A 23,449-nucleotide genomic window follows, 5' to 3' on the forward strand; every position below is an offset into this window, starting at 1 on the left:
ATATTAAAAAAATTTTATTTAAATCATTAAATTATTCAAAAATTTTATTTAAATTATTAGACTATTATTTTTTTAGAAGTCCAATTAGCGAGCTTTAAGTGACAAATCGATGATTGGTATGATAAATCAATACTTACCGATGAGTAGTAGAACATACTTAAATCTAAGACGATCTGATAGTCAATGTCGAAGACAAGAGAAGCAAATTTTTAAATTTTAATTAGCAGATTTATAATATTCAAATTATTTTATACAAAAAAAATTGAATTATAGAAAACAAGGAAAAAGACAACTTTTAATTGATATAAATAATACAAACCAAAAAGTCATATAACAACAATCTTAAAAACTCAATTATGAAAAATTATAAAATAATCATTTAATTACTCGATTTTACATTTTTTTGTCAACAATAATAAAATGAGTAACAAATATGACTACTTTTAAATTGACATAATAATAATTGAAGATCATAATAGTAAAGGGTAATAAAATTACACAATATATAAATATTAAAAATTATTTTTTAAATCAAGATTAAATTGACACGAATATCCAAATATAATAAGTTAAAATTACTATTATATTAGTTTTAAAAGCTATCAAGTTATTTTATTAACTCCTTTATCAGTAATTTTAACTGAATAATTTTATAACATTGCATAATTTAATTTAATGCCTAAAAATAATAATAATTGGTTGACCACAAGTGTCGTCCACCCTGAAAAAAACACTTTTTAAACCATGAAGAAGATTTGGATGGAGGGGTATTTCAATAGGGAAATTCATTTCAATCAACATATTTAAAAGAGTCTAAAAATCTAATTGCCTCACTTGGCTAAAAGAGAACATTTGGATGTTGAATTATGCAATTTCCCCTAATTTATGTTATGGGAAATTTCCCCATCGTTATAAATATTTTTTGTAGCACAAACAGTATCGTACTGCCTGCGTGCAGAGAAAAAGAAAATCAACTAGCAATAGCATGAGCACCAAAAAAAAAAAAAAAGTGATTAATTATTTGTATATGAGAGCATCACGACCAGGTCCGACACCGATGTAATGGATAGGCACACCAACAAGTTCCTCTATCCTCTCGACATATTGTCGTGCAGCTTTCGGAAGATCCGAATAATTTCTGATAGAAGAAATATCGGATTGCCATCCAGGCAAAACTTCGTATTCAACCTATACACACACAAAGGAAATGAATTGCAAATTGCTTTGTATTGACCTTCTGACAAGTATGTAATAAGCTATTAAGGTAGAAAAGTTTACCAACCTTCAACTGTTCGAGAAGCTGAAGATCAGCTGGGAACGATTCCACCGGTGTACTATCAACATGTTTATAAGCAACGCCTAATTTAATTTCCGGAAGATCAGATAAAACATCCAATTTGGTGAGGTTTAGAGAAGAAAAGCCGTTAATCTCACAACAGAACTTGAGAGCAACTACATCGAGCCAACCACAACGACGAGGGCGGCCAGTTGTGGTGCCAAACTCCTGCCCGGCAAACCTAAGGATATCACCACCTTGACCAAGGATTTCGGTTGGGAAAGGACCAGAGCCAACTCTTGTGGTATATGCTTTCACCTGCACACAGTGTTTAAATTTGATGAACCATTTGATTTTATGTTTGCCTGTAATTCAAGCCACCAAGAAAAATAATAAAAAAGAATATTCACTTACAACTCCAATTAGATCACCCACAACTCTAGGAGCAATACCGAGCCCAGTGCAGATTCCACCAGCTGATGGACTGGAGGAAGTTACAAAAGGATAAGTACCGAAATCAATGTCGAGCATAGTAGCTTGGCCTCCTTCCACCAATATCCTCTTCTTCTGTGCAATCGATTCATTCATTACGTGCACAGTATCAGCAATGAAAGGCTCCAACCTCTCGGCATATCTCTTGTAGTTTTCAACCTCTTCTTTGAGCATTTCTGGAGTATAATTAAAATCCGGGAACCTTGAAGTCACGTCAGATAATAGATTATGAAGCTTCTGAGGGAAAGTATCCATGTGCCTCAAGTCACTTACTCTGATGCCATTCCTGTTCATCTTGCTCGAGTAAGCAGGTCCAATCCCTCTTCTAGTTGTACCGATAAATGACTTGTTAAGCTCAGCTTCCCTTAATCCATCAACTACTTGATGAAAATCAAATAGCAAATGAGCACGATCAGATACCAATATCCTCCCTTTGCAAGAAACCCCATTAGCTTCCAACCCATCGATTTCTTTGAATAAACCTGGCAAATGTACTACCACCCCATTTCCGATAACACACAGAGTCTCCTCGTTAAGGATACCAGAAGGAACAAGGTGAAGGGCAAACTTCTTTCCCTCTGAATTGTAAATTGTATGACCAGCATTCGCTCCGCCCTGACATCAGAAAAGAATAATTAGAAACCACAAATTTGAGCTGGCTAATTAAACTCTTTATATTATCATTACACGATGTACTTGCACCCTATCTAATGACCGTGCTTATGCTGTAGGAGTATAGTAGTCATACAAAAGCATGAAACAAATCAGTTATTAGTCCCTACTGTGATATGAACAACAGAACACATGCATAGGCAAGTCATATCAAGTTACTTCTGATCGGTAAACAAATCAGTAAATAGTCCCTATTGTGATATGAACAATCGAACTCATACTTATGTGTGATGAACAAATCAAAGCTAAAAATACCATGGAGGCCCCTATGCTAGGAGTCAGATTGCATTTTGCCCCCCCTATTCAAAAAAATGGATAATTTTTAACAGTAGAACTGGATAATATGACCCGTTTGCTACTAATTTGCCCATTTTTTGAGTAGAGGGAGCAAAATGCAATCTGACTCCTGGTACAAGGGTCACCATGGTACTTTTACCAACAATCAAACTCATATGATATGGAAGGGCAAGTCATACCATGTTACTTATGATCAGTAAACGAATCAGTAAATAGCCCTGACTGTGATTTGAACAATCGAACCCGTATGCAAGGGCAAGTCATATCATGTTACTTATGTATGAAATGTAAAAGTTCCTATCATATCAGAATATATACATAAAATATATATCTGCTCAAAAAAAACGCAAATAGCTAAAAGCTATATATTCAAACATAAATGACAAATATAGAAGTATAATCATACAAAATAAATTTCAGTCATTATTCAATAAAAAATCAGCTACTATATGTGATATTCCGAATACTTTTAACAACAAAATTAATAAGATTCCACGTCAAGCATTTCGTCGACTTGCTAAGTTACATTGCAGAATCAATTAAGCTCATTATCCAAAAATTAACATATAATAACACTGATAATTACTCTTTTTCTAGAAAATAAATGAAATTTATTTTTTCTGAATACATCTAAAATGTTGCCAAAGCAAAATGATATTATAATACATTAATTAAAAAATAATAAAATGGCTTAATTTGCACATCAGTTATCATTTAAACTTTCTCGGCGAGATTACTTTAATCATCAATAATTCAAAAATAAAATGCATAAAAAAATAGGCGTATAGGAGTAGTACCTGACAGCGAGCAACGATGTCGAAGTGTTGAGCCAAGATATCAACAAGCTTGCCTTTGCCTTCATCACCCCATTGAGATCCCAACACACCGGAAACCTGACTCAGCGAACCGATACGATTCAGAGACTCACTGGAAGCTGACTCGGCAACGGTCAAAGAAGAGGAGGCGACGGGCTTCAAGGAACAGAAAACGAAGTTACGGCGGTGGTGTTGAAAGTGTAGAGTGGGCCGCCGGTAGCTACACCGGGAGGTGGCGACTGGGGTGGGGTCGAGTACGAGAGATGAGCAATTCATTGTTAAATAAGAACAGGCACTGAGGCGAGGGTTTTGGTTTTTGAAGGTAACAGAGAGAATGAAGTTTTAAAGGAGTTTATACACTAAAATTTAGGTCAGCTCTTGGGAGCCGTTAGATCTAATATTTTAAAATCTGAACCGCTTAAATAAAGAAAAAAATCTAAAAAAATAGGGGTACCTACATGGTCTCTTAACTATTTAATCGGTTCTATTTTTGTTATTTTTAACTATTAATTTTTTTGATTTAGTCACTTAATTATTTTCTAAATTAAATATTTTAGTCACTTTCCTTTTACTTGTGAATAACTCGAAATTCTTTTGTGGGCTTTTTATTGGCTCAATAATAAATTTAGCATTCTAATGTTTACATATTTTATCAACTTTATCACAAATAAAAATAACAAATTTAACATTCAATATTTACAAATTTTAGAATTAAAATTAAAATGAAAAATTCTCTAACATTAAGGCTTAATTTGTTAAATTTTTATATTTAGGATCAAATTGATAACATTTGAGGGCTAAATTTGTTATTAGACCAATAAAAAAACTCACTTTAACAATAGCTAACAGTAGAGTGACTAAAATATTTAATTTCAAAAGTTAAATGACTAAATTAAAAAATTAATAGTTAAGTGAATAAAATAAAACCAATTGCATAGTTAGGTGATCGTTCTTGAAGTTTATCCAAATAAGGATAAAAGCATAGAAATCTTGGTTAAAAGAAGGTTTAAATTCCGTCCATATGGATTTAATCATTACACTTTATTTTGGTCATTTTTAGTCTGATATAACAAATATATTATCACATATATAATGGCATGTTATGTGGCTATTTAAATATATTACTCATAAAAAGTCAATTATAGATTTAAAGACTAACGCTAGATTTAAAGACTAACGCTTGCGTTGATGCTGGAATTTCAAAGAATATATGGACTAATAATCATATAATTGAAGAACATGGACTAAATTAACAACTTTAGGTATAGTACCGAGGATGTTTGAACCAGCCCAAACCAGCCGACTAGGTCCCAATCCAAAGAATGGTTTTGAATCGATTAGATCGAGAATCGATACAGAACTAGTTGAACTATTTAAAAAAAATGGTTGAATCAACAGTTGGACCAGATTTTTCATTTTTAATTTTTAATAATTTCTAATCAAACCAATTGCACTGGTTTAACTACCAATCTAGTCTAAAAAAACATTGTACACGACTAATAGTAAAATTTAACCAAACAAATTTAATTTCTATTGTTTGACCCGTATTAAAATTTTAAAATTTGGAAAATAAAAGACTAAAATTAATCAATTCAAAAGTATAAAAATTAAAATTGAACAAATTAAAGTATAATAACTAAATTAACAACTTATGCAGAGTACAAGGACTAATAATAGAATTTAATAAAAAAATTCCAAGACAAGTACCAAAATAAAATCCAACCGTCCAAGTCAAAATTCGATTTCTTGTTGGCAGTTGACAAAAAACACTTACAAAAAAAAATTAATTTGAATTATTATACTCGCAATTAAAATATTGATAACATATAAAATTTAAAATTATTTGAATCCATCATAACTCGCTTGACTCAATTTGAGCTCAAATCCGAAAAGTCCAAACCTGAAAAAATTCGAGTCTAAAAAAGTTCAAGTCTAAGAAAATTGAAACTTGTAATAGATTCGAACTCAAAAAAACTTGAACTTAAATTAACTCAAACCCGAAATAAACTCAATCCGAGTCCGCCCGTTTTCTAACTCTACTTGATATTAATTAAAAGGGAACAAAAAAGATAAATATCAATTTATAGATGAAATTTATTGCAATATGATTTAATCCACGAATTACTAAAATTATTATTCCATATTTAAGTTATAAATGAAAAAAAAAGAATATATTATTTTGAAATTCAACATAAATATAATATAATTAAATTATTTCACATCTACTGAGTGAAAAACAAAATTATATAATAAATATATTTATAAAAAAATTGATATAAAAATTGATATAAATAAAATATTAGCCTTTTTGTTAAAAAAACAGGTTAAGTTTTAGTTGAAATGGTAAATTATAAATTTTAAAATTATTGAGATTTGGGTTCAAACTTAAATGGGTAAACTACATCATAGGTCATCTAACTATGGATCATTTTCTTTTTTGATTACCAATTATGATTTTGTTTTAAATTGGTCACCCAATTATGGATTTGTTTCTTTTTTATCACCCAGTTATGAATTTTTTTTAAAATTGGTCATCTAATTAATTGAGATTGTATTTTTTTGTTCATTTCTGTTAATTGCACTAACGGGAGAGTGATATGGTAGTTAAAAATTAGTATAATAACAAATTTAGCCATCAAATTTTATATATTATATCAATTTAGACATAATTTAAAAAATTAACCTTCAAAATTTACAAATGAGTCTAATTTGATTCTAATTCTAAAAAATCAAAGAAATATATAAATTTACATAAATATTTAAAAATTAAAATTTATATTAATATTAAATAAAATTAAAAAAAACCTCTCTCCACTGTTTCTTCCCTAAATTGGCCACCTAAATAATCTAGAGTGTATTTTTTATCCTAATTCAAGGTGATGGGGAGGGAGGGGCGACGGTGGGGAAGGGTTTTTAATTTTATTTGATATTAATATAAAATTTAAATTCAAATTTATTATAATTTTTAAAATATTTATGTATTTTTATATGTTTCTTTGAAATTTTTAGAATTAAGATCAAATTGATATCATTTGTATATTTTGAAGTTAAGTTTAAAAATTATGACTAAGTCGACATAATATGTAAAAGTTAAGGTTAAATTTGTTATTATTCTGATTTTTCAACAGCCATGTCACTCTCTTGTTAGTGCAATCCACGTAAATGGACCAAAAAATACAATCTCAATTAATTGGGTGACCAATTTAATAAAAAATCATAGTTGAGTGATAAAAAAAAGAAATAAATTCATAGTTGGTTGACGAATTAAAAAACAAAATCAATGTTAGAGATTGAAGAAAAAAATTATTTAAATTCTGATTAGCAGATTCATGATGTTCAAAATTGTTTAATGAAAAAAAAATATATATATATATATAAGAGAAATGAAAAGAGAGTCTTCGATTAATGTAGGCAATGCAAAAGGAGAAAGTTATAAAACAATAATTCGATTTTGCCTTTTTTCGTCTCAAGTAATTAAATGGCTAACAAAAATATGATATAACTACCTTTTAAATTATCATAATAGCAAAAATTAATATCACCTAAAATATGTTTCTTTTCAACCTATAACGTATTCATTCATTTAGTTATTGAATTTATTAAATATATATATATATATATATATATATATATATAAATTTATGCTCTTTACATTATTAAAAAAATTAAATGCTAATTAGATATTTTAGACGATTTCGATTATATATTAACCTAAAATATAATATGTAAAAATTAAAACCCAACTGAATGTTTACATTGTATACAAACAGGGTACTAATATAAGAGTAAAATGCAAAATTTAATTCTATAAAAATGACAAAAGGGGTGTTTCCAAATTAATTATTGGAATCAATATTGACTTTAACAAGGTTAAAAAACATCTGTGAATAGTAAAAAGAATTAGGAAAAAAATTAAGCTAAAAAAATGGGATAAAAAGAATGATGTGGGTATGAAAAAATTGTGTAGGTATCCTATTTTTTTGACTCAAGAGATCCATATCCAAATGGGTTCTTACTGGCCCAGTTCCATTGATCCTTGCACATCTCTTCAATGCCATACTTTGCTCTGTGAATACATCCAAAGTTCAACAATATGAGTTGTGTTTGATAACAGGATGTATGCAAGCAGATAATGAAGCTACAATAATATATGTAAAGCTCTTACTTCCATTTCAATTCAGTCTCGGCCTTTTTTATTGAAGCATAAACGACTTCGGCATCTCCGGGTCGACGTCCGGCTATTTGAAGAGGGATTTTCTGATAAATACCATGAATAACGAATAAGTACAAGTCAATATATGAAAATGATAAAGAAAACTACACAAGGAATCATTTACCTTCCCGGATGCCTTTTCAAATGCAGTAACCATTTCTAAAACTGATGTTCCCTTTCCTGTTCCCAAGTTGTATACGTCACAGCCTGTGATTGAATAGGTAATAAGGACCAATTCTACTGAATTTTGAACTTCAATATGTATACTATGTTATATAATGCAGATATACCTATTTTAGGATCAGATAGTTTTTTTAATGCAGCAATGTGGCCATCTGCTAAATCAACAACATGGATGTAATCACGAACCTGAAAAGATACAAGGAATAACCCATCATGGGGTTGGTGGGCTTGATTACAAGGAAAGAAAGGTTCTGCTTTAAACATGGATGAACAAAGAAATATGAATGAAACAAGATTCATTGGAACCTAAGAAGGTGTATACAGAAAAAATCTTACCCCGGTACCATCCTTGGTTGAATAATCCTTTCCAAACACTGTCAATGCTTGCCGCCTACCAACAGCAACTTGTTGTACAAAAGGCATGAGATTGTTTGGAGTACCCCGGGGATCCTCACCTATGAGGCCACTGGGATGAGCACCAACTGGATTAAAATATCTTAGTAGTATGATCTTCCATTGAGAATCAGAATTCCGGAGATCGCGGCAAATCTCTTCAATGAAAAGCTGAACCACCATGTCAGGTATGATTAGATGACACTATTCCTTGAGCTGCTAAATAGTATGCACTTAAATGCTCATTGCATACCTTGGTTCGTCCGTATGGATTCACTGCAGACAGGGGGAACTCTTCTGTACATGGAACCTTCTTTGGCCAGCCATAAACAGTAGCAGATGATGAAAAGACAAGCTGCAATGTATCATATTAGATCGATCAACTTGTAAAACTCAAGAAGCCAAAACAATCCATAAACTGAATCTTGGTTCAATCTCTGGTGCTAAAGATGCCAAAAGGGAAAAAAGAGAGCAAAACAAGGAAGGGAAAGAAATGTACATTTTTACATCCATGTGCAGCCATGACTTCCAACAGGGTAATTGTCCCAACGATATTGTTGTCATGATAGAGCAATGGTTTACTTACACTTTCACCAACTGCTTTTAGTCCAGCAAAGTGAATCACAGCATCAAATCTGATAACGTAGTAACCTTTGAAATTTGAGCAAGTAGACAAGGCACAATAAAAAACCAACATATAATATAAATTCCTGACAGTACTTTGTCTGAGCAAATATTTTTTGAATGGCTGCTCTATCACGAAGGTCCACCTGCACTTCAAGCCAGTGGTCCAATTATTACTTAATACATCAATCACTTCATGATTCTTGTTAAATTTGGGACAACAATACAGCAGCACATGATGGATTTGATTTATGCAGACAAATCCCAATGTATATTAATTGAAGCAAAAACATAATAATAGTTCCAGATGCTAACAATTAATTTCTAAAGAAATAATTATGTTTAAAGCTTTTCAATAGATCTAATCATTCCCCAATCAAAAGAGTCCTTCCATATATATATTTAAAAAAAGGTAAAATACAGATCAAAAGACATAGGAAAAACACTTTTGGGTACCGACAATAAAATAATACTATAGAAACAATAAACAAAACCAAAAGGACTATATTGTTATATTTTTATATTTAAAGAATATTTATGAAATTTTTAATTTCACAAGTAAAAATAAAATTTCCGAGTCTCATTAAACTTTAGGTATTATTATTTAATATGTTAATCGGAGTTAAAACTTAATTAAAATAAACCTTATTCGTGTTGAATATAAATTTAAATTGTTGATGCGATATTATTCTGTATACTTAGTTCTAAACATGTCACCGGAATTTGTCTACTATTTGCAATTATTTCACAGTTTTTTTTGTGTGTAAAAAGAATTAAACATCATATCACCGAAATTTTACAACGCAACACGTTGCCAGCTATAGCAAATTCGATTAATCAAATTTAAACTAATTAGACTCCAAATTAACAATGAATGCACAAAGATTAAATGAGATTTCTTTGTCAGGCAAACCAACTAAGCAATCTAGCCAGCGGCGGAGCGACCAGGAGCATGGCCCTAAAACTGTAAATTTTCAATTGAGGTGTTATATAATTTATAAAATTTAAATTAATAATGGTAAAATTATATTTTAACATTTTAAAATTGATAAAAATTTAATTTAATTTTTTAAAAATTATAAAAATTAATACCATTAAAATGAATTTAATTCCCAGAACTTTCTGCCAGCGCAATTAAATCTAGCATTAGCATAGTTACAAAACTACCCCTCTTCAAAAATAATTTTATTTAAATGAAAACAAAACGTAAATAGGTGAATTCAATCGTTCAACGAACCTGATAAAAGGAAAGGTTCCTGCCGAATTCACCGGCGAGTTCTTTGACTCTCTTGAGAGCAACATCTGAGGAATTGTCGAGATTATCAACAACCACCGTTTTGTAACCGCTTAACAACAACTGCAACACCGTGTGGCTGCCGATATAACCGGCTCCGCCGGTCACTAAAATAGTCTTCGACATATTCGATCCAATCAAAACCAAAAAAAAAAAAAAAAAAGGAAAGAAGAAGAAACTGAGAGAAGAGGCGAGCCTAACAGAAGGCTAATAATAATTCTTTGAAATTAAAAGGGTTTAATCTTATTAAAGAGTGAAGAGAATTAAAACGAAAAAAAATAGAAGAGAAAAGAAAAAGAAAGAGAGATTCTGCGAACGCTTCCGTTTCAAGAAGATGGGAGTGAGAGAGTGAATGAGAAGAATGGCCACGTGGAGTGAACAGGGTGGAAATTTAAAGGCCGGGGAGGCTCCGTATGACGTGGGGATTTTGGATGGATGGGTTTTTGGAGTAAACTATTCTTCTTCTTCTTCTGCTGCTGCTGCTGCTGCTTTTACATTTATCGCTGCTAAAACGTAAACCTTTATTGTGTAAGGTGTGAGGGAAGGAGGTAAGCTAAATAAAAGGGCAGAGGAATGGACAAGTAATAGAATAGAAGGTGAAGAAATTCACAGCTCATATTTGGTATGCTTCATTTTGTCTTTATAGTTACAGCCTCCTTGATCCTCCATTATTCTTAGAATAGAGAATCTGACAGCCATCAATAAAAGACTGGGGGCGGTCCATTTTTCATGCCTATTAATTTAATATCTCCATATTTTAGTTTTTTCTTGGGTAAATTACGTCCGACGTTACTAATTATTAGTATATTTACGTTTTGATTATTTAATTTTAAAAAGTTATAAAATGGTTATTAAACTATTCGAAAGCTAGGGAGCTCCAAGTAATAATTCAACGATTGGTATGATGGATCGGTACTCATCAACGAGTAGAATAATATACCTTAGATCCAAGTATATATGATTGTCAATGTCAGAGATCGGAGAAAAAAACTGTTTGGATTTTGGTTCGCGAATTTATGATGTTCAAAGTTGTTTTATTAAACAAAACGAACTAAAGAAGAGAAAGAAAATGAGGACTTTTGATTGGTGTAGATAGTGCAAACAGTAAAGGCCATACATCAATAATTTTAACAATCCAATAACTTAAATGAAAGCTTTCGAATAATTTAATGACTATTTTGTAATTTTTTAGAGTTGGGTAAGCAAAATATAAACTTATTAATAATTAAGTGATCTCGAGTGCAATTAACCTTTTTTTTAAAGAAGGAAAAGAAATTATGATTCTCAAATGTGTTATAAACCCACTTTTAGTTGTACCGACGGGAAAGTGCAAAAACCTGTGAAATAAATAAATAAAATAAAAAAGAGCTCCACATGGTTTTAGAAAAACAATGAATATTTGATTGAAATAAAAAAAATTTAAAGTTTCTTGAAGATAAAAATAAAATAAAACATTAAAAATACTTTTAAATTAAAAAGTTGAAGCTATGAATTTTTAATTTTAATTTAATTAATGAATTGAAATTGGTAAAAGAATAGAGAATTTTAAAGAATGATAACTTGTGGTTTTTTAGGATAAAAAATTAAATTATTTTTTATTTTCACTAAAAATATTTTGTAAAATTAAAAATTTAATTTAATTAATGATATCTAATTCAATATTTATTTATACATCTAATTATTATTCAATAAAATTAAATATATATCATAAACTTGTATTAACCAACACCAATAATATTGTATATAATTAAATTTATGAATACAATCGAATTAATTCATGTCAAGCAGATTGAATTTTAATTCAATTGGTATAGATATTATTATTAATATAGAAGAACGAGGTTTGAGTGCGGTAAAAGCGTATTATATTTCTATTTATGAGTTAGAGAATAACTATAAATAATTCTAAACATTATATAAAAAAACTAATATAATCAGAATTTATAATAAAATTATTCAAAAAATTCACCTAAAACAGAATCTTAATAATCAAATAAAAAGTTATAAAATTTTAAAAAATCCCAAACCACCATATTACAGAAATATAAATTTTGAGCATCTAAGAATCTCATGTCACATCACATGATATAAAATTTATAATACCACCAAAAATGAATGATTTAATGGATGACAAAAAGAAGGTTCATTGGACTTTTTAAACTCAATTTGGCATTAATTCATCATTGATTCTTCCCATTCTGAGCCAATGGAAAATTTTAAAAATTGAAATAGGAGGGAAGTGATTAACGCTTGTAAAATTATAAAATTCGATTTAATTCGAAAAAAATTGATAAAAATTTAATTTTGAATTAAATAGTTTGAGATATTCGAATCAACTCGAATAAAAATTAAAAATTTCTGTTTAACTTGAATATGAATTACACAATTCGAGTTATCCAAAAATCTGAATAAGAAAAGGCAAAACCATTATTTTGTTTATGTAGTTAATTAATCTTGTACTTCGTCTACTAGTTAAATAATCGGTCCATGTAAATACAACATTGAGTATAAATAATAGGATTCATTAACTCGATTCAAAGCTTTTTGACTCGATCCGAAAAAATTTAAATTGAGTTCAGTTGCTAAAATAATATTTATCAACTTAACTAACTTGAAAATTTTCCTCGACTCGATTAAATGCTCACCACTAATTACATTCTAGACTGTAGATACACAAATATATTAAAATCTATAAATATAAAATATTCACATATGAAAATTAAAATATAAAAAGAGAAATTATAGTAGCAACCTGTAATACCTTTATAGGAAATGATTAGGGAAGTAAGGTGGTATGTTGTCCATGTTTTTGTTGCCACCCATGTTTCCCACATCTTTATCCAGCTGTGTAGTTATTGAAATGTTTCAAATGGTATTGGACTATTGTTTAAAATTTTCAATGTTGATGGCCCAATTTTTGACCAATCCAGCCAGGACAAGAATGTTTTGCACAGCCTAACTACATGTGCCACCCAATGGTTAGCCAAAGAAACTGAGTTCTTCAGGGCACTGAAAACGGAAATAACTTGGAAAATATTGTTCACATTTGGCCAGAAATGCAAATAAAATATTTCAGGCTTCCTCAGCAGAAAAGCTTGTTCTGTTTACAAGCTCAAGTTGGGGTTGGCTGAGCAACACCAGTAGCAATGGACAATGGTGCAGAAAAGCTTGTTGTTTTTAGAAGCTCAAGTTGGGGTTGGCTGAGAAACACCAGCAGTAATGGGCAATGGTGCAGAAAAGCTTGTTCTTTTTACAAGCTCAAGTTGGAGTTGGCTGAGCAACACCAGCAGCAATGGACAATGGTACAAATGGGTGCATGTTACATTACAACTTTCTCAAAAAAGACCCAGAATCAGAATGATTAAAAAAAGGAACAATTTTTTTTACAGGTATTGAAACCTGGTCCTAGTCCATATACTCCTAACCGGAAGAAACTCCAACTCCGGCATATTTATCGATCATTCTAAGAGTATCAGATACCCTTAACGATGGTTGCCAAGGCAAAGCTCTAACGGGAGAGACAAAAAGGAAGAGGCGTTGTTGTATACAAAATTTGGGGTGAAAGTTTTCTGGAGGAGGAGGAGCGAGACAGCCAAGATGAAGAATTGCTAATTAAAAATATACAGTGGAGGTGCGGGGAATCGAACCCCGTGCCTCTCGCATGCGAAGCGAGCGCTCTACCATATGAGCTACACCCCCTCACTGTTGGGTTGATCGCTACGTGTTTTTTTTAATATAATCGTTAAAGGTACGTTGCCACAGATCATATATATTGCTTTACATTAGAGTTGGCAAAACAAGCATCAGCACGAATGCTCGCCCGTGTCAATCCAACCTGTAACAATTCAAGTTCTAACAGATCTAAGTTTGAGAAAGTTTGAGTTTAAGAAAATCCAAGCCTATAATAGGTTTAAGTTCGAGACTGATTTAGTTTGAGTCCGATATAAATTCAACCCAAAGCTCAAGAAAGCCCGACTTTATAGTGAATAACCATGATAGACATTAATAATTAATATAGTTTTATGATATTATTTAAAATAAAAACAAAATATAAATAAAGGATAACTATTTTATTTTTTGAAAATATATTCATAAACATTGCATATTTAAAGTAAAATTTTATTAATATAAAAGTAAATAATAATAAATTTTATAAGTAAAATTTTATTAATAGAAAAAGTAAATAATAATAAATTTTATGTTAAATTATAAAGTGAAATAATTTTTTAAAATATTGATTTAATATAATTTTTTAAACAATCTCATTATAAGTTCGATTATATTGCTCTTTATGACTTAATGCCTATAACTACCCATAACCCTCCCAAACTCATAACTAGGAGGATAATACACTTCAACAGCATTCGAACCTCGTCCTCTTATATGGGCAATGATGCTTATGCCAATCGAGTTAAAACTCAATCGACATTAAAATGTTAATTATATATGTATAATAAATATATAAAATCAATAAATATTAAAATCTATAAAATTCAAATTTAATGATAATATAATGATATATTATATAACAATTACGAAATTTATTACCTAATTTGATCTTAAACTGATATACTAAATTGGTATATTTCTAATGCATAAAATAATATTTAATATATAACTATTACTAAATTATTAATATATGTGTATATATATATATTATAATATAGATTATATAATGTATATAGTATTACATGATATTATAATGTTTAATCATTGATGTGTATATATATATGCACATTATTAATATATTATATAATATGATATAACATTATATAATATTGTAGGAGAACTAACTTCCAAATGTACGAAGAGTATAAAGACTTAAAGTATATTTCAACTAGTATAATAATAAACAATAATATCTAATGTGCTCCTATTATATATAACTATTATTATAATAGATTATAATAAAATATATAATATTGCATGATATTATAATGTTTAATCATTGATGTATATATATAAACTATTAATATATGATATGATATAATATTATATAATATAGTAAAAGGGCTAACTTTCAAATGTACGAAAAGTATAGGGACTTAGAGCATATTTCATCCAGCATAATGATAAACAATAATAGATAATAATTAGATATAGTATTACATGATATCATAACGTTTAATCATTAATGCATATATATATAAACTATTAATATACTGTACACTATATGATATGATATAACATAATATAATATGGTAGGAAGGTTAACTTTCAAATGCAGAAAAAGTATAGAGACTTAGAGCATATTTCAATCGGTATAATAATAAACAATAATATATGATAATAATTAATATATTATGAACGATCTACTATTATATAATGAAATAATATGTTTTATAAGTATTAATATATATAATTATTATTAAATTATAAATTATAATAAAAGATACAATTTTAATAGTTATGTGTAATTTAGTATATTAAAATACATGCTTATAATTATAAGTAACAATACATAAAATATTATTAAAATTTTAATATCTTAATAAAATATTATTTTATTAAATTAGATTTTGAATTGGGCTTTAATTTTTACAAATTATATTGGGTATTGGGTCTAATTTCATTTTATTTAAGAAATATAATTGCACTCAAAATTAAAATATTTATAACTAATAAGATTCAAAAGTATTTGAATCCGTTAGAGCCTGCTTGACTCGATTCGAGCCCAAATCCAAAAAAATCTTAACCCAAGAAAATTCGAGCTCGTAACAGATCTAAACCCGAAAAAGCTCAAATCCGAACTAATCTGAGCTCGAAATAAGCTCAATCTGAATCCGCCTGTTTACCAACTCTACTTTATATTAATTATAAGGGGAAAAAAGGATAAATATCAATTTAGTGATGAAATTTATTGCAATATGATTTAATCCACGAATTACTAACATTATTATTTCATATTTAAGTTATAAGTGAAAATAAAATGAATATATTATTTTATTTTTTATCACTCAACTATGATTTTGTTTTAAATTGGTCACTCAACTATGGATTTTTTTGTCACCTAACTATACTTTTTTTTTTTAAATTGATCACCTAACTAATTGAAATTGTATTTTTTTTGTCTATTTCATTAATTGCACTAATGAGAGGGTGACATGGTAGTTGAAAATTTGGTATAATAAAAAATTTAGCTTTTAAATTTTACATATTATATCAATTTAGTCACAATTTTGAAAAATTAATCCTCAAAATTTACAAATGATCTCAATTTGATCTTAATTCCAAAAATTCAAAGAAATATATAAAATGCATAAATATTTCAAAATAATAATTTCAAAGTTTATATTAATATTAAATAAAAACTAAGAAATCCTCTCTCACCACCTCCTCTCCAAATTGGTCACCCAACTAATCAAGACTGTATTTTTTTATCCTAATTCGAGGTGGTGGGGGAGGGGGACGTGGGGAGGGTTTATTAATTTTATTTAATATTAATATATTTATATTTTATTTAATATAAATATAAATATAAAATTTAAATTTATTATTATTATTATTTAAAATATTTACGTATTTTTATAAGTTTTTTAAAATTTTTAGAATTAGGATCAAATTGAGATCATTTGTAAATTTTGAAGTTAAGTTTCTAAAATTATGCCTAAATAGACATAATATGTAAAAGTTGAGGATTAAATTTGTTATTATTCTAATTTTTAATTGCCATGTCACCCTCTTGTTAGTGCAATTAACATAAATGGACCAAAGAATACAATCTCGATTAGTTGGGTAACCAATTTAATAAAATAGCATAGTTAAGTGATAAAAAACAGTGAAACAAATTCATAGTTGGTAGACCAGTTTTAAGAAAATCATAATTGAGTGACCAAAAAAATTAATGATGTAATGAACCGAAAGTTACGGTATCGGAAATTGAGTCTTGAGTACTGTTTCCGTGAAATTTATTCATGAATATTTATTAGAAATATTTATGAATTATAGTTGAATGGTTATTTAGTGTTTAATTAAGTGAAGTAGCTTGAATTTAGTTTAAAGGATTAAATTGCATAAGGAATAAAAGTTTAATTATAGATTAAAGAAGTAAAAGGGACTAATCTAGCAATTAGACCCTAAGTGCCATGTGTGTGAATGTATGATATAACATGTGTAATAGTTGGTATATATGTGTAATAGCTATAAGATATTTTATGTTATAGCTATTACACATGTTAATTTATATTTTTATAGGTTAATAATAATATAATATAGTATAATGAATAAATAATAATGAGTAAAGAAACATAGAAAGAGTTACAGAGAGCAAACGTGAGAAAGAAAGAAGGAAAGAAAGAAAGAAAAGAAAAGGGAAATTTGAGGATTAAGGCCCTAAAGTTTAATTGGTAAGTTGTTTTAGCTCATTTTCTTATGATTTTTATGTTTATGGATGCCTAATTCAAAGTTCTACATGTATGAGGTTAAAATGAAGAAAAATAGAAAATTTTTAGATATTGATTTAGTTGAATAAATTGAGGTTTTATGGGTTAAATTGATAGGAATTGAAGTTAGAAGTGAAAATTGAGTGATTTATTAAAAGAATTCTAAGTTAGGTTTAAATAGGGATTAAGTGGAATAGAGCTCAAAATTTATGTTTTATAATGAATTTTATGAGTTAGAAATTGTTAATGAGTTGATTAAAAGAGAATATGAAGCTTAAGTTAAAGAAAAAGATTAGTAATGGAAAAAGGATGAAATTGGAATTTTGTAAAAGTTTGATAGAAAGTGAAAATGTGTTTTATGAATTAGTATATTGATGAATTTTAATTGTATGATTGTTAGTAGCAAACGTAGCACGGATATGTCATCAAAGAAGGAAAAGAGAAAGTGAACGAAGATATCGATTAAATTCGATAAATAGTGGTTTGTATTTCTATAAACCGAGCTTAATCGTTATTGCTATATTTGATATTTATATTGTATGAAAATGTGAATGAGGTAAGTATTTTTACCATATTGAAATGAATGTGATTTTGAATACCCTATTAACAATTGTCGGGCTAGTCGGATATAGTTGACATGTCATAGGAATTGGAAGTATTGGGATATTCCGACATTGAGTCGATGAGACACTATGTGTCGACTACTGTTAAAGTTCCGGATTTGTTCCGATGAAGTACTTTGTGTACTATAATGTTAAAGTTCCGGATTTGTTCCGATGAAGCACTATGTGCTTATCCCGAGTGTGGGTTGGATCCGTGTATCCGTTAGTGTCCGAGTTATGTTAATAAGGGTAAATAAAGTAAAGGTTATTAAAGTCTTGATTGATATTGAATAATAGCAATAATGTGTTTGAATTACCATGTTTTAAAGTTGATTAAGCTATTGTTTATGGAAATACCACTGAGAGTATTCTCAGCAGACGGTTTGTTTCCGTCTTGCAGGCTAGGTAATGAAAGTATAAGGACTCAAAGATAAGCCGATCCCCAAACTCAAATTGGTGAAGTTTCTATCTTTTGGAAAATGGCATTGTACCTAGGATGTCTTTTGGTTATATTGAAAGTATCTAAGTTGTTAAATGATATTTTGGTATGTTTTGTAAATGTTACCAAAACCTTAAGAATGGTATGTTTTGATATGTTAGTGAAGAGTAATAAGAGGAATTGTTGGTAAATGTTGTAGAAAGAAGAAATGAAGATGTTATAAACTTAGTTATCAACATTTTATACTAAAACAGATTTGGACAGTAACAGTAGTCCAACTTTGAAAATATACCAAAAATAGTATAAAGTGAATTAGATGATGAATAAAATATGTAATTGAAGCTTAATGAATCTATTTTTATATGGAAGAAACAAAATTGGTAAAAGAGTTGTATTTTATGAGATATTTACGTTTTGGTGAAACAGGGTTAGAACAATTTCTGGATTCCCTGTTCTGACTTTAGAAATTCACCATAAATTGTGTATTAAGAATTAGGACTCAAACTTTATATGTATGGATTCATTATTGAGTCTATTTTTAATTGAAACAAATGGCATAGTCATTGGATTTCTGTACAAGAAGAAATTTTATTCGAAGTGCACAAGGGTCAGAGTAGCTGAACCCTGAAACAGGGGAGACTTCTTATAATAAACTGTACTAATTGGCCTGACCAAAAATTCTAGAAAAAAATTAGTAAGTAGATATATGAGTCTAGTTTCAGGGGAAATTTACGGAATTGGATTTTGAGTTTCGTAACTCGAGATATGATTTTTTTAGCGACTGTGACGCAGATGGATAGTTTACTACGAAAACTGTTTAAGTGCTAAGATAAGTTTTGTAATGTCTCCTGCTTGACTCCGGCAACGGTCTCGGGTAGGGGGGACGTTACAAATGACCTATAATCGGATGACCTGTGTTGTAGTTTATCCAACTTTAATTTGTGTTTTTTTTTTCTATTTTTCACATGAAAAAAATACCTTAAAACAATATAATTTACTTCATAAAATATAAATAATCTTATCATTATCTAACTACATTGATAATTAGGTGATAGAGGATAATATATTGTATGGATACATAATTAAATTAAAATAAAATTCTCGTGCTCGTAAGTATATCAAATCAAAGTAAAATTTGATATTAACCGGAGAACGAATTATATGACTTAAGTCACCTTTAATAGGGTGAGTGTTCGATCAAATCGAGTGAAAAAATTTTGAGTTAATCAAGTTAACGAGTCCTATTTATCACTCTAACTTGATTTGAATTTTTTTAGAATTGATTTGAGTGAAATGAAATTCAAGTCGAGTCGAATCGAATCGAATCGAGTGAAATTATTTGAGTTAAATTAAAAATTAAGCATGTTAAATTAAAATATTGTTACAATATAAATAATTCTAGGTTAGTGAATATAAATTTGAAACCACACATATTTGAAAACTTTTTCAAAGTAAAATAAGAAGAAAAAAATGCGCTTTAATATGATAAACTTGAATAATTAATTAACTTATTTAGATTATCAAAATTATTATTTTAGAAAATTTTAAAATTTTAACTTTCTTTATATATTTTTGAATTCTTTTTAAAAAATTTAAAAATATGAATTTTAAAATTTTATAAATATTTTGAATTTTGAATTTTTTAAATTTTGTTGAGAGAAAGACCAATTTATTCATTTTTAAAATTGACAGCAAAGATATTTACACCAATTTCTTATTCAATTTATTCAAGTTATTTGAATTGTAAAATTCAAGTCGGCTCAAACTTGAAACTCAAATTATTTATTCAAGTTGACTCGAATAAATTGAATAATTCGATTTGATCAAGTCGAAAATCAATTTTTTTTCCAATTTTTTCGAATTAAGTTTTGCTCGAAAATACACATAAGTTTCGAAAGTACACATATTTACGTAGTATACCCACAATGATAAATTTCTACTGAACAGATAAGTACTAAACTTTTATTACAAAACCTATGCAATTTTCAAGTATATATTGTTTTCAACTTGTTAACATACTATATCAATTACAATTAATCACTCAATAAAGTAGCATCTAAAGAAGCATAAACAACCTGCTCAATTTCAAGCTCGGTTGGAACTACTCGTGGCACTGCTCTCATATTTGCCACAATAATCTAAATAGAGAATAAAATCTAATAATTATTAAAATATGCATGAAGAAAACTTGAAAAAAAAATAAATATAAGATATACATAGATGAGGTAGGCTCGTTCTTGATATTTTTGGGCTCTAGGCTAAACAATATATCGTGTCATTTTAAAAATATATATATAAAATGTAATACAATAAAATAAAATCATATACTAGTAATTTCATTAAAATAATACGTTTTATGACATTAAACAAATAATATATTTTTCTAACAAAATTAAAAAAATATATTTTTCATTCGATCTACTCCTATGTCATCAATTACAAAAATACAAAAATCATTAAAAATGGGTTCTACGAGCATTTTGAGATGCAAAATCATTAATGCTAAATTCCTTCTCGATTTTTTATTTTAAAATTAGTTACTATTAATAAAAGGAAAAATTCAAAATTATGCACAAATTTTAGTCTAATGTATAATGTCATACATGACTATTAAAAGAGTATCTTTTTATTTTAAAATATCATATTAGTGAACTTATTAGAAAAAATTGATGGAGTTAACAATCGGGGTGAAGCCAAAACAATTTTTAAGGGGCGAATGAAATTTTAATTTTTATAGTCTATATCTTTATAATTTTAAAGGATTAAATTGATTTTTATAATTTTAAAGGAGTCAAAGTACAATTTTACCTTTATTAATTTAAAATTTTAATAAATTTTAAAAGACTAAATAATATTTTTTATTTTAGGATAAAATAATTAAATTTTTACTCCATTAATATTGGATAAAATAATTACACTACTAAAAATCTATTATTTATACCAAATAATAAATAATATTTAAGAATCTTTTATCTTAAATAAATATTATTTTAAAAAAAAATTTCGACCCTTTTATCATTAATAAAAATAAAATTTTTTGGACCCTGGGGCGTGGCGGCTGCACCTCAAAACAGCCCCAGGGCCGGTCATAAAAACAATAAATTTGAATAATCGTTCACACAGGAGTCGACATCGACTGTTGGTGAACCACCCTCCTTAATCCATTTGAATAATCTTAATAATTCCATTACTGTTATTTGATTATTTTTAAATGTTTAAAGCAGCCAGAATGATTACACCCCATTCACCCTCCTATAAATACTTGGCACTTCCTTGCCACAAACAAAACATCTAACAACAAATTATCTATTTTTAATAACACAAAAGAAAGTTGGTTTTTTGAAAAGAAAAAAAATGGAGAATGTTCCATGTACAATGAAAGCTTGGATTTTATGGACAACATGGGAAACCTGAAGATGTTCTGAAACTGAAGTCCGATGTTGTTGTTCCTGAATTGAAGGAAGATCAAGTTCTTGTTAAGGTCATGGCTTCGGGGCTTAATCCAGTTGATAATAAGAGGATGCTTGGCATTTTTGTTCAAGCTGAATGTCCTTTTCCCGTAAGTTTTTTTACATTACTGCTATAACTTAAACTCAGTTAAGTGTCTGATATGGATATATTGTTTTATTTTTGTTTTTTCAGACAGTTCCAGGGTACGATGTAGCTGGTGTGGTGGTGAAAGTAAGAAGCCAAGTAAAGAACTTAAAGGCAGGTGATGAAGTATATGGTAACATCCATGAGAAAGCCTTGGATCATCCCAAACAATACGGCACTTTGGCCGAATACGCGGCGGTTGAAGAGCAGCTATTGGCTCCCAAACCCAAGGAATCTCAGCTTTGCCGAAGCTGCTTCACTGCCGGTCGCCATCGGAACAGCTTATGAAGGCCTTCAACAATGCGAGTTCACCGCTGGTAAATCCATTCTTGTGTTGGGAGGCGCTGGTGGAGTTGGCAGCATGGTCATTCAGGTACGTTTATGTCAACATTACTAAATGATTGTATTACATTTGTGGTATGCTAAATTTGTATTATTGGATCAGCTGGCCAAGCATGTTTTCGGAGCATCAAGAGTTGTGGCTACTGCTAGCACAGGAAAACTAGAGTTGTTGAGGAATTTGGGCGCTGATTTAGCAGTTGATTACACCAAGGAAAACTTTGAAGATCTCCCTGAGAAATTTGATGTTGTATATGACTGTGTTGGTAAGATTCTAGGTTCTTTTGCTTTCAAATCTAGTTTGAGAATCGAAAAGATGTTGCAAATGTTAAAATTTGAACTTTAAATTAAGCCTCGGGCCTAATCTACTTGATAAGTTTGACTACATAATCCAACTGGATTATGCATCAGGTTTATTATATGCTAGAAAAATAACAAGCCTGATTTGTATATGAAAAAACAGGGCAATGTGAAAGGGCAGTGAAGGCAATGAAGGAAGGTGGCAAAGTTGTGATAGTGATTGGAGCAGTGACTGTGCCAGCATTTGTGTTTATAGTCACTTCAAATGGGGCTGATTTGGAGAAATTGAACCCTTACTTGGAAAGTGGGAAAGTGAAGGCTGTTATTGATCCCAATGGCATTTACCCTTTCTCTCAAACACTTGAAGGACTTGCATATGTCGACACTGGTAGAGTCGCTGGAAAAGTAGTCATATATCCAATCCAACAAGATAATTAATTTAAATCAGAACAACACTCACATTTGTGATGGAAGTGTTTGATCATATGTTACCAATTGGTCTCATGTAATAAAAACAATAATGTTTCCCTCTAA

At 29.1% G+C, this 23,449-nt stretch overlaps 2 protein-coding genes, 1 non-coding gene and 1 pseudogene across 3 annotated transcripts; 1 reads left to right on the forward strand and 3 right to left on the reverse strand.

The window, feature by feature from the left end:
* Window positions 1-768: 768 nt before the first annotated feature.
* Window positions 769-3,933, reverse strand: LOC108461132 (adenylosuccinate synthetase 2, chloroplastic). Its single transcript, XM_017760851.2, has 4 exons — window positions 3,535-3,933; window positions 1,691-2,383; window positions 1,283-1,594; window positions 769-1,188 (listed from the first exon to the last, which is right to left on the reverse strand). Exons 1-4 carry the CDS (start codon window positions 3,826-3,828, stop codon window positions 1,018-1,020), a joined length of 1,470 nt encoding a protein of 489 aa, XP_017616340.1. The 5' UTR covers window positions 3,829-3,933; the 3' UTR covers window positions 769-1,017.
* A 3,302-nt stretch (window positions 3,934-7,235) lies between these two features.
* On the reverse strand, window positions 7,236-10,980 carry LOC108466515 (UDP-glucose 4-epimerase GEPI48-like). The gene is made up of 9 exons (XM_017766880.2): window positions 10,203-10,980; window positions 9,062-9,111; window positions 8,841-8,976; window positions 8,595-8,696; window positions 8,285-8,512; window positions 8,056-8,134; window positions 7,890-7,972; window positions 7,718-7,809; window positions 7,236-7,618 (listed from the first exon to the last, which is right to left on the reverse strand). Exons 1-9 carry the CDS (start codon window positions 10,383-10,385, stop codon window positions 7,525-7,527), a joined length of 1,047 nt encoding a protein of 348 aa, XP_017622369.2. The 5' UTR covers window positions 10,386-10,980; the 3' UTR covers window positions 7,236-7,524.
* Window positions 10,981-13,885: 2,905 nt separating this feature from the next.
* Window positions 13,886-13,958, reverse strand: TRNAA-CGC (transfer RNA alanine (anticodon CGC)). Its single transcript has one exon. It is a non-coding gene; the product is annotated as a tRNA-Ala (tRNA).
* Window positions 13,959-22,036: 8,078 nt separating this feature from the next.
* On the forward strand, window positions 22,037-23,449 carry LOC108466299 (2-methylene-furan-3-one reductase-like; annotated as a pseudogene).

The sequence above is a fragment of the Gossypium arboreum genome, chromosome 2 (genome assembly GCF_025698485.1).
Source record: "Gossypium arboreum isolate Shixiya-1 chromosome 2, ASM2569848v2, whole genome shotgun sequence".
Classification (NCBI taxonomy): domain Eukaryota; kingdom Viridiplantae; phylum Streptophyta; class Magnoliopsida; order Malvales; family Malvaceae; genus Gossypium; species Gossypium arboreum.